The sequence below is a fragment of the Orcinus orca genome, chromosome 20 (assembly GCF_937001465.1).
Source record: "Orcinus orca chromosome 20, mOrcOrc1.1, whole genome shotgun sequence".
Lineage (NCBI taxonomy): Eukaryota > Metazoa > Chordata > Mammalia > Artiodactyla > Delphinidae > Orcinus > Orcinus orca.
In genome coordinates, this window is record NC_064578.1 from 53391905 (window position 1) to 53411519 (window position 19615).

A 19615-nucleotide genomic window follows, 5' to 3' on the forward strand; every position below is an offset into this window, starting at 1 on the left:
AGGACTCTGCCAATGAAAAGCCAGGGACTCTGTTTGCTCTAGCCCCCAACTTCCTTCGCCCCTCTATAAAAGCAGTCTCCTTCCCTTGCTGTGTCATAACTTGCACATGGCTCATAACGGCTGCAGACCCCAAGTTGCCACGCTCAGCTAATGCCGGATAAACCCATGTTTGCTGGAGAAATGTCTGGCCGTCTATTTTTTTCAGGTCAACACTAGTCACCCCCAGCCTCAGGAGAACTTGCCAAGAGGACCTTTCTCTTCAAGGAAGAGAAACCAGCAGACACTCAGCGCACGCCACATGACGGGACCTCTGTTGGTTGATTTTGATGTGTTCTTTCTTTAATTCTCACACAGCTTTGAGGTAAGACACATGATCTCTGATTTACAGACGGAAAACTGAGACACAGAGAGATAAAGTGAATTGCTTGCTAACGATGCCTCAGGAAGTGCTGGAACCAGCATTTGATTGAGCCCAAGTCTCTAATCCTATCACCTGTCTTCCTTCTGCTCTACCTGGGGACACTCATACAGTAGTTAATGCTAATACTGCCACAAAGGCTTCATCAACTAGTCCCTGACTTCTCCTTTTCCCCACAGAGGCTGTGATTCCTCCAGCCAGGACCAAGCTCTGGGCGAGTCCTCATTAGCTTGTGTTGATCTCTGAGTACTCGGTGGTGCTGGTGGCCTCCTGGTCCAAAGGCTCGCGAGACTTCATCCCGCGAAAGCTGAGGGAGGCGTAATGGAGCTCCTGTTGCTCCCCTGAAGGCGGGGCATCCTCTGCAGGGGACGACGTCTGGTCTGGGGGGCCGTCTGGCCAGGGCTTTTGCCTGGAACCCTGAGTAAAGGGGAGAAAAGGGAGTCAGAGAAGGAGTAAGGCAGGCACTTTCCCCTCCAAGGGAAAGTCGGCCTGAAGGGACATTTATTCATTCATCTTCTTATTCCACACGTGTTTCCTATGAACTCAAATATTCACTCATTCATTTACAGTTTTGTAATACTAAGACTGATTAGGCCATATCAAGGGCTTACGAATCATATTTAACCTTCACAGAAAGCCCCAGTATGAATGATACTCTCATTATCCCCATTTTACAGGTAGGAAAACTGAGGTGGGGAGAGGTAAAGTAACTTGCCCAAGGTCACTCATATAGTAAATGGCAGAGCCGGGACTCAAACCCAGGTCTGCTGTGTTATTGACAGTGTCTCCCATGCCAAGTCCTGGGCGAGGGGCCAGGTGGACTGTGTGAGAAAACAGACATGGACCCTGACCTCAGGCAGCTTAGTCTGCTAGGAGCACTGGATTAGAGACAAGGAAACAAAGCAAATTTCTAACTTCGTGGTGTACTGTGAGATAGCTTATGCAGAAACCAGAAAAGAGATGGCAATTCTGGTTTCCCTGGTGGTGCAGTGGTTAAGAATCCACCTGCCAATACAAGGGACATGGGTTCGAGCCCTGGTCCAAGAAGATCCCACATGCCATGGAGCAACTAAGCCCGTGTGCCACAACTACTGAGTCTGCGCTCTAGAGCCTGCGAAACACAACTACTGAGCCCGGGTGCCGTAACTACTGAGCCCGCGTGCCACAACTACTGAAGCCTGCATGCCTAGAGCCTGTGCTCTGCAACAAGAGAAGCCACTGCAATGAGAAGCCCACACACTGCAATGAAGAGTAGCCCCTGCTCTCCACAACTAGAGAAAGCCTGCACACAGCAACGAAGACCCAACACAGCCATAAATAAATAAATAAATAATTTTTAAAAAGAGATGGCAATTCTGGATCCTGGGCCTGGGCTCCATAAAACAAAAATGAAAATAAAGCAGGACCCAAGTCTCCCAGCAAAGATGGTACCCAGGCACTGGTAAGCCATTCCCTTTTCTCTCTCAAGTCTGCCCACACCCCTACATCATCATGCTATAGAAGAGAGTGTTGAAAGCAACATTAACCTTCAAAAGTAGCTCAGAAAGAAAAAAAAAACGAGTTCCAGGTTAGGAACAAATGGTTTTATGACCTCAGCAAAAAAATAGAATATCCAGACAGAGCTGCCCGTATTAGACATGAGCAAGGTAAAATGAAATGACAAAGCAGCTAGGTGTATTGACGCTACTGCAGCCAAAGAGGGAGAAATAAGGATGTGCGTCCATTAATAATAGCCTTACCATGTATTAAGAAGGGATTAAATTGGTTATCATAAGGCAACATGCAGCTCAGATGAATAAACGGGAGAAAGTGATATGTGCATTCTTTCATTCAATACCTCTTTGCCGAGTGCTGGCTATGAGTTAGGTGCCATTCTTGCAAATGAGGACATAAGAGGAACTGAAACAGCCCAAAATACCTGCCTTCATGCAGTTCCTTATTAGAGGGGGGAATAGTAACATTAGGTAACAGTTGTAAGCAATTTCCCCATGACCTAGGCACATTTCTAAGCATTTCTTGTAACAACCCAATGAAACAGTTACCACCATATCCACAGTCTTATTTCCAGAAGAGAAAATAAAGAAACAGAGAGGTTAACTAACTTGTCCAAGGTCACACAGCTTGGAAGTGGCTGGATCGAGGACTTGAACACAGGAAGTGGAACTCCAGGGACTATGAAGCTCATCGCTTTACTATTCTGCCCACAGTATGAAAGTTACAGAAAGGTTGAGAGTAAAATAATGGGGAAAACAAAGCTCTCTGTCACAGTTCTGTCAAGATAGTGAATTCACACATGCCACTGGCTCTATTCACCAAGATCCAACAAAGAAGAACTGCAGATAGAACTACAGGATGACAAAATTTTATAAATCAGTTAGTCGATTGCTTGATAATCAATTGATCACACTGAAGTCCCTAGGGGGAAGTAAAGGCTAATGTGAACAAATGGGGTCGGGGAGGGGATGTGCTGCAGCCCAGGGCTGGGGAATCTGCCTTGTTGATAAGAGGATGTTTCCCCTCAAATGTGCTTGAATTCTGCTCCTTTCTCTCTGCTACTCTTGCCTTGGGACAATCATTGCCTGCAGAATTCAGACAGCGTTGGACAGGACGGTGATATGCAGGTGGCCAGAGGTAAGTGCTGCATCAGCACCGTAGCTTCCCTGGAGTGAAGAGAAGGCGAGCAGAGATGGAGCCTCACTGGCCTCTGGGATTCTTGTCATCATTTTCTCCTTTCCAAACTCCAGAGTCCAGTGAATCAAAATCCACGAAGAGTCCCTGCCCAAAGCTCCTTCTCTCTGAGGGTCAGAAGGCAAAGGGGCGACTTAAGCTGCTTTCTTGGGGGGACAGGAAGTGGGAATGATGGGCAGTGGTTTTGGTGCCTGGGGGAGCTCCACCCTGGGGCTGGTCCCCGTTGCTCCTTTGAGCCGACACAGACTATCATCTGCCTTTCACCTTCACCCAATCAATACTCCAGACTGAGTAACTAACATCCCCAGGGGAATATGCCCTCCCAGCTCACAGGACTGGACACCCGTGGAGTGTAAATGTCCCGGAAGGAAAACAAGCCAACGGAACCTGGGAACTTCCTGTACCTCCAAAGCACAAGTATTAGAACACTTTGATCAAGGGTTTAAACTAAGCACGCTAAATGCACTAAGAGAAGTGAGTGATGATATTACTGTCGTGAAAGTGAGAATAAGAAATTAGGTACATCAGTCAATAACTCTGCAATATCTTCGTATGGTGACATATTGTAACTAGACATCATGGTGATCATTTTGAAACATACAGAAATAGCGAATCACTATGTTGTGTAACAGGAACCAACATAGTGTTGTAGGTCAATTATACTTCAATAATGAGCAAACAAGAAAACTCATAGAAAAAGAGATCCGATTTGTGGTGATCAGAGGCGGGAGACTGGGGGAGGGGGAATTGGATGACGGTGGTCAAAAGGTACAAACTTCCAGTTATAAGATACATAAGTACTAGAAATGTACAACAGGATAATTATAATTGACACTGCTCTATGTTACATACGAAAGTTATTAAGTGAGTAAATCCTGAGTTCTCATCACAAGGAAAAAATTTTTTCTATTTCTTTAATTTTCTATCTATATGAGATGATGGATGTTTGCTAAACGTACTGTGCTAATCATTTCATGATATATGTAAGTCAAATCATTATTCTGTACACCTTAAACTTATACAGTGCTGTATGTCAAATATATCTCCAAACTGCGAGGAAAAAAAGGAAATTATATACATCAGAAATTATGTACATAAAATGTAAAACAAGAAGTCATGTAATCACGTAAATTATGTGAAAAGGAAATGTGTATGCAGTTCTGTAAAAAGTGGAAATATTATGTCTGAAAAATAGAATAGGAAGAACCCAATGGCGGAATGAAGAATAGAATGAATACAATTGAAGACACGTCAGTGAGCTGGAAGGGCCTTTGACGTCTCCCCTAGAAGGAAGTAGGGAAGGATGAAGCACACAACATATGAAAAGAATAGTTGGGACTTCCCTGGTGGTCCAGTAGGTAAGACTCCGCACTCCCAATTCAGGGGGCCAGGGTTCAATCCCTCTTCGGGGAACTAGATCCCGCATGAATGCTGCAACTAGAGCCTGGCACAGCCAAAATAAATAAATATTTTTTAAAAAAAGAAAAGAAAAGTTACAATAGATAGAGGACAGAAATAGAAGATCTCAGCTCAGATTATAATAGTCCCCAAATGATACGCTTTTTTTTTTTTTTTTTTTTTTTTTGCCACGCCACACGGCATGTGATGTGGGATCTTAGTTCCCCAACCAGAGATCCAACCCTCCACCCCTGCATTGGAAGCATGGAGTCTTAACCACTGGACCGCCAGGGAAATCCCAACAGTCCCCAAATGAGATAAAAAGGAAATTAAAAGAAGAAGAAATATTTGGACAAAAATAGTGGAGATAAAATTGCCAGAATTAAAGAAAAAATGAAACACTTCAGCTCACAGGACCCCACAGACACAAGAAAAAAGACAAGGAAAAGCCCACATCCAAATAGGGTATTCTTAAAAATATCAAAACCAAGGAGAAACGTATAAACCTTTCCAGGGAGAATGAGTGGATTACCTACCAATGTGCGAGCCCTAAGATTTCTAACAGCGATACTGGGTACAAGAAACAATGAATAAAGTGTTCAAAGCATTGAAGCGAAATCACCTTGATTCTGGAATTAATATCCTGCCAAATGACATTCAACTGTAGGGGCATAAAAATATTTTCAGACACAAGTCTTAATACAGGAAAACCCAAATGAGAACATGTTGGGAGGAAGAATTCAAATAAAAAGAATTCAAATAAAAATAACAAAACTAAGAAACCACACGCAAGAAATATAGGATACAAAGGTGCTCAAACACCTCAGTAAAATGTGTACCTGTAAATATTTTTTTAAGAAGACCAGAGAACGGAAAAATGTTAAGTGTGTTCATAATTACCCAGAATGAAAACTGGAGATCTAGAAAAAGAACCAACATTACAGTAGAAGGTGGACAGAGGGGAAACCAATAGATATGAAAGCACTCGAGTTCTTTCTGTTAGGTGTAAGACAGAGATATTAAATGTTTAAATAAGAAAGGAGAAAATGAAATATTGAAAAAAAATGGAACCAAACAGAAGGGAAAGGTAAAATGGTACAAAGAAATCCACATGTATCAATAACCACAATAAATCCAAAGAGAGTGAACTCAACAGAGGATGTGAAATTGGAGTTTTTAAAACCTGGTTATATACTATTTAAAAGAATCACTGCCAAAGCATAAATAAAATGTTGGAAGGGGGTGGGGAGAGGAAAGGATGGAGAAATATTATCCTTTCTAACTGACCAATGACAAATTGGTGTATCTGTTTTAAGATCTAACCAAATACACTTTAAAACAAAAAGTATCAGTAGACACAAAGACAATCACTACATGTGATTAAATGTGATAAAATGTTCAATTCACTGAGATACAATACTTCTAAAATATACAGTTTTAATTTAAAAATACATCAATTATAAGAAACACATTTGATAGAACTCCAGGGAAAAATTGACAAGTAAACTATCATAATATAAGATTTAAAATATTGACAGGTCAGGAAGACCTATTAGGAAAGATATGGATTTGGATTTGAACAATACAGTTAACACACTGGCCTACTGATCTTACCTGGAATTTATGAAATAGGAAATATTTTTTTTCTGAAGCATATAGGAAATATTTACAAACATTCATCACATACCAGGCCACAGATCAAGTCTCAACAAATTTAAAAAATAGGTATCATAAAAACCATGCACTCTGAGAAAAAACTCAATGTATTTAGAATTTAAGGATGGAAAGACGTTTTAAAATCCCCATACATTTGGAATTTTTTTTAAATCCCCAATAATTTAAGATTCCAAAAAGAAATCACAATAGGGTTTTAGCAATATTTAGAACTGAATGATATTAAAATAACACATTTCAAAATGTGTGGAATGAAATTAAAGTCATATTCTGAGAGAAATTTATCCAAAAATACTTTTATAATGAAAGAAGTGTGCTATATATTAATAAGCTAAGTATCCAGCTTAAAAACATAGTGAAAGAGGGCTTCCCTGGTGGCTCAGTGGTTGAGAGTCCGCCTGCCGATGCAGGGGACACGGCTTCGTGCCCCGGTCCGGGAAGATCCCACATGCCGTGGAACGGCTAGGCCCATGAGCCATGGCCGCTGAGCCTGCGCTCCGCAACGGGAGAGGCCACAACAGTGAGAGGCCCGCGTACCGCAAAAAAAAAAAAAAAAAAAAAAACAGTAAAAGGAGCAGCTGTGTGTGGACAAATGGCGGGGAAATGAAATGAAATTGACTACTGTTCAAACAACCTGCCCACAATCTGAAGTGTCACACGGACTTCCATTACCACACGAGGCAGTCTTGGTGCGCTCACTTCCCCAGCATTTATTCAGGGGAGTGAGTCATTTGTTGAAATCTGAAACCTCTCAGAAGAAAAGTACACCTGCAGGGGTTGCAGGAGGCTAGGCGTTTCTTCTTCAGTACCTGAAGCCCGAAAGGACCAGCTGATTCTTGAAGGAAACGACATTACATGTGCATCAAACTCAGCTGCTTTGATTCAGCAAGCCACGACCGTTAAAAACAAGAATATTACAAATTTTTCAGATGGTATCTTTATCTCTGAAAAGGAATGGTTCAGCAGGCTTATGGATAAGATCTAAGAATTTTCCAGCTACCAATGCAACACGATTCTAAATGGCACCCAAGACCAATCTGTGATTTTTTTAAATTAATTAATTTATTTATTTTTGGCTATGTTGGGTCTTCGTTTCTGTGCGAGGGCTTTCTCTAGTTGCGGCGAGCGGGGGCCACTCTTCATCACTGTGCGCGGGCCTCTCACTGTCGCGGCCTCTCTTGTCGCGGAGCACAGGCTCCAGACGCGCAGGCTCAGTGGTTGTGGCTCACGGGCCCAGTTTCTCCGCGGCATGTGGGATCTTCCCAGACCAGGGCTCGAACCCGTGTCCCCTGCATCGGCAGGCAGATTCTCAACCACTGCGCCACCAGGGAAGCCCCTGTGATTTTTTTTTAATTACAAAAACAACCTCATATGTTTTGAAAAAACTTTTTTTTTCATTCTGCATACCAGCAATGAGCAATCAGAAAATGCACTTTAAAAAAGATAGCATCGGCCTCTTGCCTTCCAAGATGGCCCACACTCTATGGAGTGTGTATCTCCCTGAATAAACCTTCTTTCGCTTTGTCTTGCTCTTGAATCCTTGCCTGCGCAAAGCCAAGAACCCACACTGGGCGGCCATCCCCGGGACGCAGACATGACTTGGGACGTGACCATCCTCTCGCGCCCCACTCTCTTTCCTGCAACATCTTTCCTGGCACCCAATGCGGGGCCTCCAAGGCCATAATCTCGATCTGCCTACTGGGCTATGGCTCCCCTCTGAAGGGTGGCTGGGACTTACCCTGAGCCACGTAGATTCAAGTAGCCCGTTAAGGGGCAGCTGACGTCGCCTGCAGGGTCTGACAGAGAGCAGTTCTCTGGCTGTGAAGAAGCGCACTGAGGCCAAGGCTTTTCCCCCTCCGTCTTTCTCATTCTCCTATTGCTCTATCTCTTTGGGCTTGAAAAGGTCCGCCCAGACGACCACCAAACATCCAAATTAAGACTGCGCGGCAAGTAATTGACAACTTGGTTGGGTCTAAAGAACTCCTGCCAGGGGTTTTATCTGGTGGCGCAGTGGTTGAGAACCCGCCTGCCAATGCAGGGGACACGGGTTCGAGCCCTGGTCTGGGAGGATCCCACATGCCTCGGAGCAACTAGGCCCGTGAGCCACAACTGCTGAGCCTGCACGGCTGGAGCCTGTGCTCCGCAACAGGAGAGGCCGCGACAGTGAGAGGCCCGCGCACCGCGATGAAGAATGGCCCCCGCGTGCCGCAACTATAGAAAGCCCTCGCAGAGAAACCGAAGACCCAGCACGGCCAAATATAAAAAAATAAAATAAATAAAATAAAAAATTAAAAAGATAGCATTTACAATAGTAACAATAACTAGTATTTAGGAAGAAAAATGGAAAAAGATGACCAAGACCTGTGTGAAGGAATTGTCTCTCTTTCTTGAAAACATTTTTTAAAAGACTTAAATGAATAGAGATATCCGTTTTTCGTGGGTTAGAAGACTTAAATTCAAAAACAAGTACACTCTTCCTGAATTGATCTGTGGGTTCAATGTAATTCCAATCAAAACTCCAACAGGAGTACTTTTTTTGGAACTTGACAAACTGACTCTAACATTTAAATAGAACAACAAAGGGCCAAGGATAGGCAAGACAACTTCTGAAAAAGATTCAGGAGAAGGTTTTGCTCTGTTAGATACCAGGACTTATGTTTGAGTTTATAGATTCTGTTGACTGTAGACACAGTTCTGACTCAGGGACTATAAAATTGACCATTGGAATAGAAGAGGCCACAGAAAGAGGCCCACCCACGTATGGAATTTTGATGTATGGCAAAAATGGCATGGCAGATCAGTAGGGGAGGGAGCGAAGGACTATTCTATAAATGAAGGAAGGACATATATAGATCAACACTGCACACCACACACAAAACTCAACTCCCGGTAGATGAAGTCTTTAAATGTCAATGGGAAAACAAAACTTTTCATAGAAACTATACTTGAATATCCTTCTAATCTTAAGATGGGGAAGAGTTTCTTAAATGAGACCCAAAAGGCACTCAATAGAAAAGAGAAGATTGGTAAATATGGTTATATTACAATTCAGAACTTACCATCATCAGAGGTCACCTTTAAAAAAAGTGAAGATAAGCTACTCACTGGGAGAAGATATTTACCATGTATATAACCAGAAAGAAAAAAAAACAGTATAAAAATGTATAAAGAACTCCAACAAATTTAATAAGAAAAAGTCCAACATCCAGTAGGGGAATGGGCCGTAGATGGGACCTGGCATTTTATAGAGAACATGTTCAGATGGCACTGAAGACACAGAGAGACTTTTGTTTTCATTGGTAACCAAGGAAATGCAAACCAACACCATAGTGAGATGGTGAGATGACAAAAAAAAAAAAAATTGAGAAAACCAAGTGTTGGAGAGATTGTAGATCAACAGAATCTGATAAGCACCGATGGGAGTATAAGTGAATGCAGTTGCTTTGGAAAACCATTTGTCATGATCTTGTAAATATGAACTTTACATACACTATGACCTAGTAATTAAATTCTTAAGTAATGCTAAAGAAAAACTCTCACATGTGAACACAGTGAGACACGAATAAGAATGTTCGTAAGAGCAACACCTGGAAACAACTCAAATGTCCATCAATACAAGCTTAGATAATAGACATAATAATAATAAAATGAATTATTATACAATGGAGAACTGCAACTTTATGTAAAAATAGGAATGACTCTTTGCGACCTAATGTTGCATCTACAAAGCGAGTCCAAGAAGAGTATGCGGAACGTGAAGCCCTTTGTAGGTTCAGAAGCAATTAAACTAAACAGTGTACATTTTGGGTAAACATATATGTGATAACACCAGCAACAAAAGATTCAGAGCAGGGCTACCCTGGTGGCACAGTGGTTAAGAACTGCCTGCCAATGCAGGGGACACGGGTTCGAGCTCTGGTCCGGGAAGATCCCACATGCCGTGGAGCAACTAAGCCCGTGTGCCACAACTACTGAAGCCCGCACACCTAGAGCCCATGCTCCGCAACAAGAGAAGCCACTGCAATGAGAAGCCCACGCAGCGCAACGAAGAGTAGCCCCCGCTCGCCACAACTAGAGAAAGCCCGCGTGCATCAACGAAGACCCAACGCAGCCAAAAATAATAAATAAATTAAATAAATAAATTTAAAAAAAAGAGATTCAGAGCAGTGGTTACTGAGGATGGATCAGGGAGCAACATGGGTAGATAAAAGTCATCATCAATGTTTGAAGTCTTAGGTTGGACGGGAGGTTTACATTTGCTTATCATATGAAAAACAAAGCGAACACTGCATGTTCCAGTGATAATAGCTCGGTCACGAGCAAAGCATTTTGGATAACTCCACTTAGGGCAACGCGAACCCAATTTTAAAAAAGAGAAGGGGGGTCATGCTGGACAGGGACAGTGAGAGAAAATTACAACCCCCGCCCTCTCAAGGACTTTACAAATACGATGGGAGGGTGGAGACAGGTAAATATAGTGATGTTGTGTGATGTGACCCTCAGTACAGGGGTGGACACAGAGCTCTGGGGATATAGAGAAGGGAGGGATGGGCATTGACAGGGAGGGAGAGGACAAAGGTTTCCCAGAGTAAGAGATGTTGATATTGGAGCTAGAAGGAGGAGGCGAGGTGGTCTGGTCGAAATGAGGAAGGAAGGGCATTTCAGGTAGAAGGAACTGTACATTCAAAGGCTCCGAGTCATCAGGTAATAGATTGCTATGGAGACAGTGAGAAGGCCAGTGTAGCTGGACCCTAGGGCAGGACCAGTGGCTGGAGCGGCCATCAGGGGAGACCTCAGGAAGGACTTCGTATATCAGACCAAGGATTAGGACTTGATTCTCTAAGCAATGGTAGCAAACAACAGCTTTGAAACTCCAGAAGGGCTGGAAAGTACTGGTTTGGGGGAGATGGTTCTGGAAGGCTGTATCTGGCAAAGAGGTGAGGTTGGCTCAGTGGTCAGCAGAGGGCCATTGCGTCTGGGGGATGGAGGGGAAGAACAGAAGGGGAGTCAATGCCCAGGAGTCTGCCCGGGGGACCAGGGAGGAGCAGGAAATACTGAGGAACTCGGTCTGGATCCACCGAGTGGACACGCCCAGGGCTCCCACTACAGGAGAAGACGCCCACATCACTCACCCAGGCGATGGTACCCATGACGGGGTCTTCACCATCCACACCCTCTGGTCTCCTGGCTGCCTGCTTTCTGCGGGCTTTCACTCTAGGAGAAGAAACCAGTGGAAGAGAAGAGAAGAAACTGCAGCCAGGCCGGCTCGGGCAAAGGCAAGCAGGCTGCCCCCACTCCCTGGTGAGACGACTCAGGCATCCGGACCCTGGAACTGGACTCGGAGGCCTTCCTGACGGGCAAGTGAGTGCTTCACCCTCCTGGATGACCAGGACCTTGGCCAAGACTGAATTTCCATCCCTAAAGACCCCGCTTACACATGAAAACTTGTACGTGAATGTTATTATTATTGGCAAATGATAGCCAAAAAGTGGAAACAACCCAAATGTCCATCAGTGGATGAGCGGATGGGTAGAAACGTGCTCCATTCATACCAGGGAACATTATTTGGAAATAAAAAGGAACAAAGTATGGACACATGCCACAACGTGCACGAACCTTGAAATCATCGCGCTAAGCAAAAGGAGTCAGTCACAAGGGACCACGTATTTTATGATTCCACAATGTCCGGAATAGACAACTCTAGACGGACTCAGATTCGTGGTTGTCTAGGGCAGGGGACGGATCAGATGGGACGACAAGGGGTGTGCGTTTCCTTTTGGTTTCGTTTCAGGGGCTAATGAAAAAGTTCTATCAAAATCATGGTGATGGACATACGACTCTGAATAGACTGAAAGCCAATAAATTGTACACCTTAAACGTATGGGAATTCTATCTCACGAAGGCTGTTACCTATTCCCCCCCAACCCCGCAAAAAAAAAAAAAAAAAGACCCCCTCTGGATCTAGTCTACTCAGCTCTGCCTTTCTGGAGTTAAATGACCGTTCTCTGGACTGCCTACCACACACACCTCCCTGTACACCTCCCCAAGAACACAGGCTTACATGCAAAAGAAGATAACACACAAGCACAGTGACAGCAGGGCCATGGCACCGGCACCTGCAAGGGCCCCACGAACCACTCCGGTCAGGGATGCCGGTTTCCCTGCAGAGGAGAGGGCTGTGAGATGAGCTCACTCCCAAGATTCAGTCTCTTGCCTTCCCACCTCCTTGCAGAACTTGCTGGAGAACCCCTTCAGGTCTGAGATGGGGCACCCTGTCCTAGCAACCACCTTCTGTCCAGGCCCCAGCCCCTCTCCCTCCAAGCATCATCTTCTAGGACCTGAACTCCTTTCCCCCTAAGCCTCTGCCCTCAACAGGCCCCCTGACCTGGCAGCAGCAGGACAGTGGCGCTCTGGGCCCCGTAGACGTTCTGGGCCTCGCAGCTGAGTCTGAGGCCAGAGCTGAGCCCCTCGCGGAGGCTCAGGGAGCTGTTGACCCAGGGCCCAGCCGAGCTGGAGGTGACCTTGAAGGAGGCGTTGCTGAAATTCCCCTCCAGCAGCCCCTCCCCCAGCCGCCAGCGCAGGGAGGGGGCCGGCTGGGCTCGGGAAGAACAGTCGCAGTGCAGACCCTCCTTCTCCTGGGAGCAGGAGGGTCCCAGCAGCTGCGGGGGGTCTGTACAGAGGGAGGAGAGTCAGCGGTGCCCCTCCCCTCACCTGGGCCCAGGTGTCCTGCCCCCAGGGGTCCCCGCACTCACAGACCACCGAGAGGCTCAGAGAAGTATTCTGGGAGCCCAGAGGGTTCTGAGCTCGGCAGGTGAATTCTCCTTCATGCTCTGTTTGTATCTGAGGCAGCTCCAGGACCCCAGGATCTGAGGGCTGGGAGGGGCTCAGAGTCTGTGCCCCTCGGGCCCAGCTCAGCCGGGCTGGGGGGTTGCTGTCAGCCACACAGAGCAGCTGCAGAGCCTGGCTCTCCGAGATGAGAAGGGATGAGCTGTTTTGTAGAGCCTTGAGGGCTTTGGGGGAAAGTGCAGTGAGAGCTGGGGGAGGCTGAGGTCTCACCCCTCCCACCTTCCTAGGATCTAGATGGCCTCTCCCCCTCCTCCCCTGGCCTGCTAGCTTGCTTCGGTGTGGGTTCCAAGGCTGGACCCTCACACCCTAAGGAGGTTGACACAACGTGTCTGGGCCTCGTATCTTCAGGGGAGGCTCAGTGTCTCAATGGGACGTGCCTGGGCTGTTTGGTGGAAAGAGCACAGAGAGCCTCAAGCCTTGGGAAATTGATTCAGTGAAGGCACCAGGAAATGGGACGCAGGCGGTTCTGTGGAGGAAAACCACAGAGCACAACCATGGTGAAGCGAAATGGGCTTTGAACAGAGTGTGTGAGTGCGTATGTGTGTGGTGCGTGTGTGTGTGGCCTGTATGTGTGTGTCCATGCGTGTGTGGGTGCATGTGTGTCTGTGCATTTCTGTATGCGTCTGTGTGGATGTGTAGAGATGTGGATGTGGATACGTGTGTACGTGCATGTATATATGTATGTGTGTGTATGTGTATATGTGTATTGAATCTGCGTGTGGACTAGCGCCTGGGAGGTGGGGGAGAGGGTGGTGATTTTTATCCTTGCTCTTCCCATATGTGATGGCATTCAAGCCCTAATCCCACCCTCTCTGCTTGGAGGTGGTCCCAGGAGCTGGACCCAGCCCTGGAGAAGAGAGGTCCTTTCCTACCTGTGACATTTCTGAAGCAGAGGTTGATACTGAGGTTCCACGGAGCATCTAGGATGGAAAGATATGGCCTTGCTTCAGAGCTGAGCAGTGGGATGGAAACTGACCCAGCACCCAAGGAAGGAAACCAGGAAGGGGGCATGGCTGTCCTCATGGCCTCTCCCCACCTCGGCTCCCAAGGCGCAGATCCATAAAAGAGTGAGCTGGCCCTCGTTCTATCCCTGCCCTCTACGCACGCGCACACACACACATACACACACACACACACACACACACACACACACACACACACACACACAGCCGACTGCCCTCAGGGACCCAGCCCCCCTCCAAACTCACATGACACATTGAGTCGGATGGTTCTCTCCATGGTCACTTGATCTCCTTGGAGTTCCACTCGACACGTGAGGTTGGTGCCGTGGTCCTGGGGCCTCGGGGTGAAGGTGAGCACCGAGGAGTGGAGGGTCTCTGGGTCCATGGCATCAAGGGCATCCCCCGCCCAGGAGAATGAGAAAGCTCTTCCCCCATCACAGACTAGTGACAGGTGGCAAGTCAGGTTTGTGGGGCGGCCGGACTCCAGAGCCTCCAGAAAATGGATGTCAGGTTTCTCTGTTGGGGCTGACAAGAAGAGAGGGAGATGCCTGGGCCCCAGGGGGGGTGGGGGCCCAGAATGTGACCCTGAGAGGGACCAGTGCTTCAGAGCCACAGCTCACCCCAGGTCCTGTGTCTCTTCTGAACCCCTAAACCCCAAGACCTGGAGCAGGGAGTGGTCCTGTGTCCTGTTCCTGTTCTAATACGGGAGTCTCCACGTCCCAGGTTCCTCTCCTGGACCCCTGCCATACCTGTCACCTGCAAATTCAGCTTCTTATCTCTGTAGCTGTATTTCCTATCACCTCTCTCCACTCGGAAGAAGTAGACTCCTGTGTCGCTCATCCTGGCATCTCTGATGTTCAGGGAGCAGTTCTCTTCCCTGTGGTCCCGGAGGAGGTGGAATCGGCCCTGGGTCTCTGGCTTCACTTGTCTACCTGGGTTGTTTGTGGCCACAGGATCACTGCGGTGTATGTCGTCCCCTTCCCGGAACCAATAGATGAAGGGTTCTCCATAGAAGTACCACGAACTCCAAGGGTAGGAAAAAGAGCAGGGCACGTAGACACCCAGGCACGCCTGCACCGTCACTGATTCCTGCACTAGGAGCCGGTACCCCCGGTCCTCCTGCAGGGACCCTGGGGGACACAGAGGATCCGCTGAAGCTCCAGCCCCTCCCCCACCCTTGCCGCCCCTCCTCCCTCGGCCCACTCACCCCCCCAAAGCAGGGGCAGCAGCAGCAGGGGCACCATGTCCGCGTCCGCCAGCGCAGAGCCCGGGTCCAAGTGCCTCAGTCAGGGAAGGAAGCGCCGCGAATGTGGGGAGCGACAGAGGAAGCCCCAACAGGAAGCCAGTGGGTGACAGCGACAGCCTTGGCCAAGCAGAAGGGGAACTTGGACGCCACAGGCCACAGGAGGGGGCAGGTCTCTCCCATTTGCAGCTGCAGACTGCGAGCTACTGAAATGTGAGGCTTGTCTAGGCACCCAAGGCCCCACAGCTGTAGCCCTTCCACTGTTGTCTACACGGGGAAGAGAGCATCACCTGTCCAGCTCCCTGGGGATCAGGGCCTCTGGGAGGTCAAAGAGCAAATTCATTATCACATGTTGAAGGGAGCCCAGGCTGAGGGTCCAGGTGATGGAGGCCTGCCCCCAAGTCAGGAGAAAGGTAAGTTCTCAGCAACAAGCATGTCAGTTGGACATGACTCGGTCCACAGTGGTCACAGAGCGGTGGTCGCCACCAGTGACCCTGGAGCCTCCTGACCCCATGGAGTTAGGTCCCCGTTCCCATCACTGTCCTCGTCCCAGGCAGCCTCAGACTCTGGTCCTGGTGTTGATGCCCAAAGCAGACCGAGCACAGGGTGTTTCGAATGTGGGAGTTGAAGGCAAGGAGTGCCCGGGTTGGAACCCAGACACCTGCCCACCTACCAACTCACCTGCCAGCTGTTCAACTTTACCAGTTACTTAGCCTCTCTGTGCCTCAGTTTGCTCATCTGAAAAACAGAGACACTAGCAGAAATGCTGTGTGAGGATTAGATGAGTTCATATGTGTCAAGCGCTTAGGACACAGCCTGGCACTGATACTCGCTCATTCAACTAAGGCTTTGAGGACACCTGCTGTGTGCCATGCCCCCATGCAGGGGCTATGCAGGAGCTGGAGACACAACACAGGATAAGCTCCTAGGATGGAAAAGGTGAGTCAAAAATCTGAGTGGGGAGACTAACATTTAATAAGAAAATTAAGATACACAGTCTCAGGGCTTCCCTGGTGGCGCAGTGGTTGAGAGTCCGCCTGCCAATGCAGGGAACGTGGGTTCGTGCCCCAGTCCGGGAAGATCCCACATGCCGTGGAGCGGCTGGGCCCGTGAGCCATGGCCGCTGGGCCTGCACGTCCGGAGCCTGTGCTCCGCAGCGGGAGAGGCCACAACAGTGAGAGGCCCACATACCGCAAAAAAAAAAAAAAAAAAAAAAAATAAGATACACAGTCTCTTGGAGAATAATGAAGTCTAAGGAAACAATTAAAATTAGGAAAGCAGGAACTCCCCTGGTGGCGCAGTGGATAGGACTCCGTGCTCCCAACGCAGGGGGCCCAGGTTCAGTCCCACAGGGAACTAGATCCCACATGCATGCCACAACTAAGAGTTCGCATGCCACAACTAAGGAGCCTCCCTGCCACAACTAAGACCCTGTGCAACCAAATAAATAAATATTGAGAAAAACAGGAAAGCAGAAGAGGAATTGTTGAGAACTGCTGAAAGTTTTTAAAACGTGGCTGGGGCAGGCCTCATGGAGAGGGTGACATCTGAGTAAACACATGAAGAAAGTAAGAGAATGACGCCTGTGGGTATCCAGGCAAAAGTGATCCACCCCGAAGGAAGAGCGCATTCAAAAGTCCCAAGGTGGGAGCCTGCGTGGTGTGTTTAGCGCAGCTGGATGACGGGGTAGCAGAGTGATTAACGGGGTGAATAAGGAGAGTAGGTCTGAGAGGTATCATAGGTCAGATTATGAAGAAATTTTGAGACTGTTGTAAGAATTTGGCTTTTACTCTGGGTGTATTAGGGTTCTCTAGAAACAGAACCAACAGCATGTGTATACATACATGAAGAGATTCATTATAAGGAACTGGCTCGGGTGATTACAGAGGTTGACAAGTCCCAAGATCTGTGGTCAGCACACTGGAGACCCAGGAGTGCTGATGGTGTGGTTCTAGTTTGAAGGTGTGCAGGCTTGAGACCTAGGAAGACCTGTTGTTTCAAGTTCGAAGGGAGGAAGAAAACTGATATCCCAGCTGGAATGCATTCAGGCAGGAGGAGTTCCCTTACTCATGGGCGGGTCAGCCCTTTTCTTCTATTCGAGCCTTCAACTGATTGGATGAGGCCCACCCACATTCGGGAGAGCAATCTGCTTTACTCAGTCTACTGATTTAAATATCAATCTCACCCATGGGGTGTATATATATATATATATATATATATATATATATATATATACACACACACACAATGGAATACTACTCGGCCATAAAAAAGAACAAAATTTTTCCATCTGCAGCAACATGGATGGACTTGGAGGGCATGATGCTAAGTGAAATAAGTCACACAGAGAGAGACCAGTACCGTGTATCACTTATATGTGGATCTAAAAAAGAAAACAAACTAGTGAATATAACAAAAAAGAAGCAGACTCACAGACATAGAGAACAAGCTAATGGTTACCATTGCGGGGGGATATAGAGGTGGGGGAGCGGGTTCGAGCCCTGGTCTGGGAAGATCCCACATGCTGCGGAGCAACTAAGCCCATGCGCCACAACTACTGAGCCCGTGAGCCACAACTACTGAGCCCGCGTGCCACAACTACTGAGGCCCGCACGCCTAGAGCCCGTGCTCCGCAACAAGAGAAGCCACCGCAATGAGAAGCCCGTGCACCACAACAGAGAGTAGCCCCCACTCACCGCAACTAGAGAAAGCTGGTGTGTGGCAACAAAGACTCAACGCCAATGTTTTGTAATAACTGTAAATGGAAAGTAACCTTTAAAAATTGTATTAAAAATTTTTTCAATAAATAAAATTAAATTAAAATGTAAACAAACAAAACCCAAACAAACAAAAATCAGTCTCATCCAAAAACACCTTCACAGAAACACCCAGAATAATGTTTGACCAAATGTCTGGGCACCTCGTGGCCCAGCCAAGTTGACACATAAAGTGAGTCGTCACACTGAGTGAGTTGTTATGATTTCAACAGCGATACTGATGTGTGTGTGTGGTTTTCTTCCACATCACCAAGCAATTAACTCAATTCTGACGCCACCTCCCTAAAGATAGCATCCGATCCCACAGGTTAAGGGCTCAGTCCCACAAAACTGCCTCAACTTCAGACACCAATTACAAGTCCAGGTTGTCACCTGTGCTTCTGATCCACTGGCTATAGATCAGAGGTTCCCATGATCTCCTCCTTGGGTTCCATTGATTTGCTAGAGCAGCTCACAGAACCCAGAGAAACCAGTTTACTTACTATCTTACCAGTAATCTAGGTTACTAGATTATTACAAAGGATATTAAAGGATACAAATCAACAACCAGATGAAGAGATGCGTAAGGCAAGTTATGCGGGAAGGGGCATGGAATTTCCACGCTCTCCTGGGTACACCATTCTCCCTGAATCTCCGCCTGTTCACCGGCCTAGAATCTCTCCAAACCCCATGCTTTTGGATGTTTTGGAGACTTCACTACAGAGTCATGATTGATGAAATCAGTGGCCATTGGTCATTGATTCAGTTTCTGGGGTCCTCTGTCTTCCCTAGAGGTCAAGGGCATGGGACTGAAAGTTCCAACTCTCTAATCACCTCTAGGGCTTCCCTGGCAACCAAGCCCCATCTTAAGTGCGTCTCAAAAGCGGCTTCATTAAAATAACACAAGACCCCTTTATCACTCTCATTACTTAGGAAATCCCCAGGTTTTTAGGAGCTCTGTGCCAGAAACAGGGATGAAGACCGAACGTACATATTTCTTATTATAAATCACGATATCACAGGTGTGAAGGCAGTTCAGGGCTTGAGCAGAAAAGGGGCAGGCTCTGATTTACTTTCACCTGATCACTCTACTTGCTGTTCTGAGCCTAGACTCCTCTGCCAGGGCTGTTGCAAATGCCTGGGATGTGAGATGGGGGTGGGCAGGTCAGACCAGGTGGAGTTGGTGAGAAGCAGACCAGAAGCTGAACGCCAGAACCCTTTCAGAAGCAAAGGGTCTGTTGTCCAGGAAGATCTGGAGCTGAGGCACCCGTTATATATACCTTACCACAAATGACCTCCAATCCAGACCTCCCCTATCACTGGTTCTGCATACCAACCTCCTCCCCTAATTCATAAAACTTTGACCAAACCCCACTTGGGGAGACAGATTTGAGCTTTGCCTCCTGTCTCCTTGCTGGTCGACCACGCAGTCAAGCTTCTTCTTTTCTCAAAAGCCGGTACCATCATATTGGCTTCTAGGTGCATCGAGCAGTGAGCACTTTGCTTGGTTACAGTTGCCGACGTGAAGCCACCATTGCCACAGAGGCAAAGACTTCAAGGGATTTTTAAAAAATATTTATTTATTTATTTTGGCTGCTCCAGGTCTCAGTTGCGGTCTGCGGGATCTTAG

At 47.2% G+C, this 19615-nt stretch overlaps 1 protein-coding gene across 1 annotated transcript; it reads right to left on the minus strand.

The window, feature by feature from the left end:
• Positions 1 to 317: 317 nt before the first annotated feature.
• SIGLEC5 (sialic acid binding Ig like lectin 5) lies at positions 318 to 15318 on the minus strand. Its single transcript, XM_004286476.4, has 9 exons — positions 15194 to 15318; positions 14736 to 15116; positions 14233 to 14511; positions 13897 to 13944; positions 12931 to 13188; positions 12564 to 12848; positions 12240 to 12339; positions 11311 to 11392; positions 318 to 835 (listed from the first exon to the last, which is right to left on the minus strand). Exons 1-9 carry the CDS (start codon positions 15228 to 15230, stop codon positions 644 to 646), a joined length of 1662 nt encoding a protein of 553 aa, XP_004286524.1. The 5' UTR covers positions 15231 to 15318; the 3' UTR covers positions 318 to 643.
• Positions 15319 to 19615: the final 4297 nt, after the last annotated feature.

Excerpts from the sequence above, each read along its gene's own strand:
- SIGLEC5 (XM_004286476.4), bottom strand. The coding sequence starts at position 15,230 with ATGGTGCCCCTGCTGCTGCTGCCCCTGCTTTGGGGGG. Across the intron at positions 13,189-13,896 it reads CTGCTTCAGAAATGTCACAG|CCCTCAAGGCTCTACAAAAC; the intron begins GTAGGAAAGGAC and ends TTTCCCCCAAAG. Across the intron at positions 12,849-12,930 it reads TCTGAGCCTCTCGGTGGTCT|ACCCCCCGCAGCTGCTGGGA; the intron begins GTGAGTGCGGGG and ends CCCTCTGTACAG.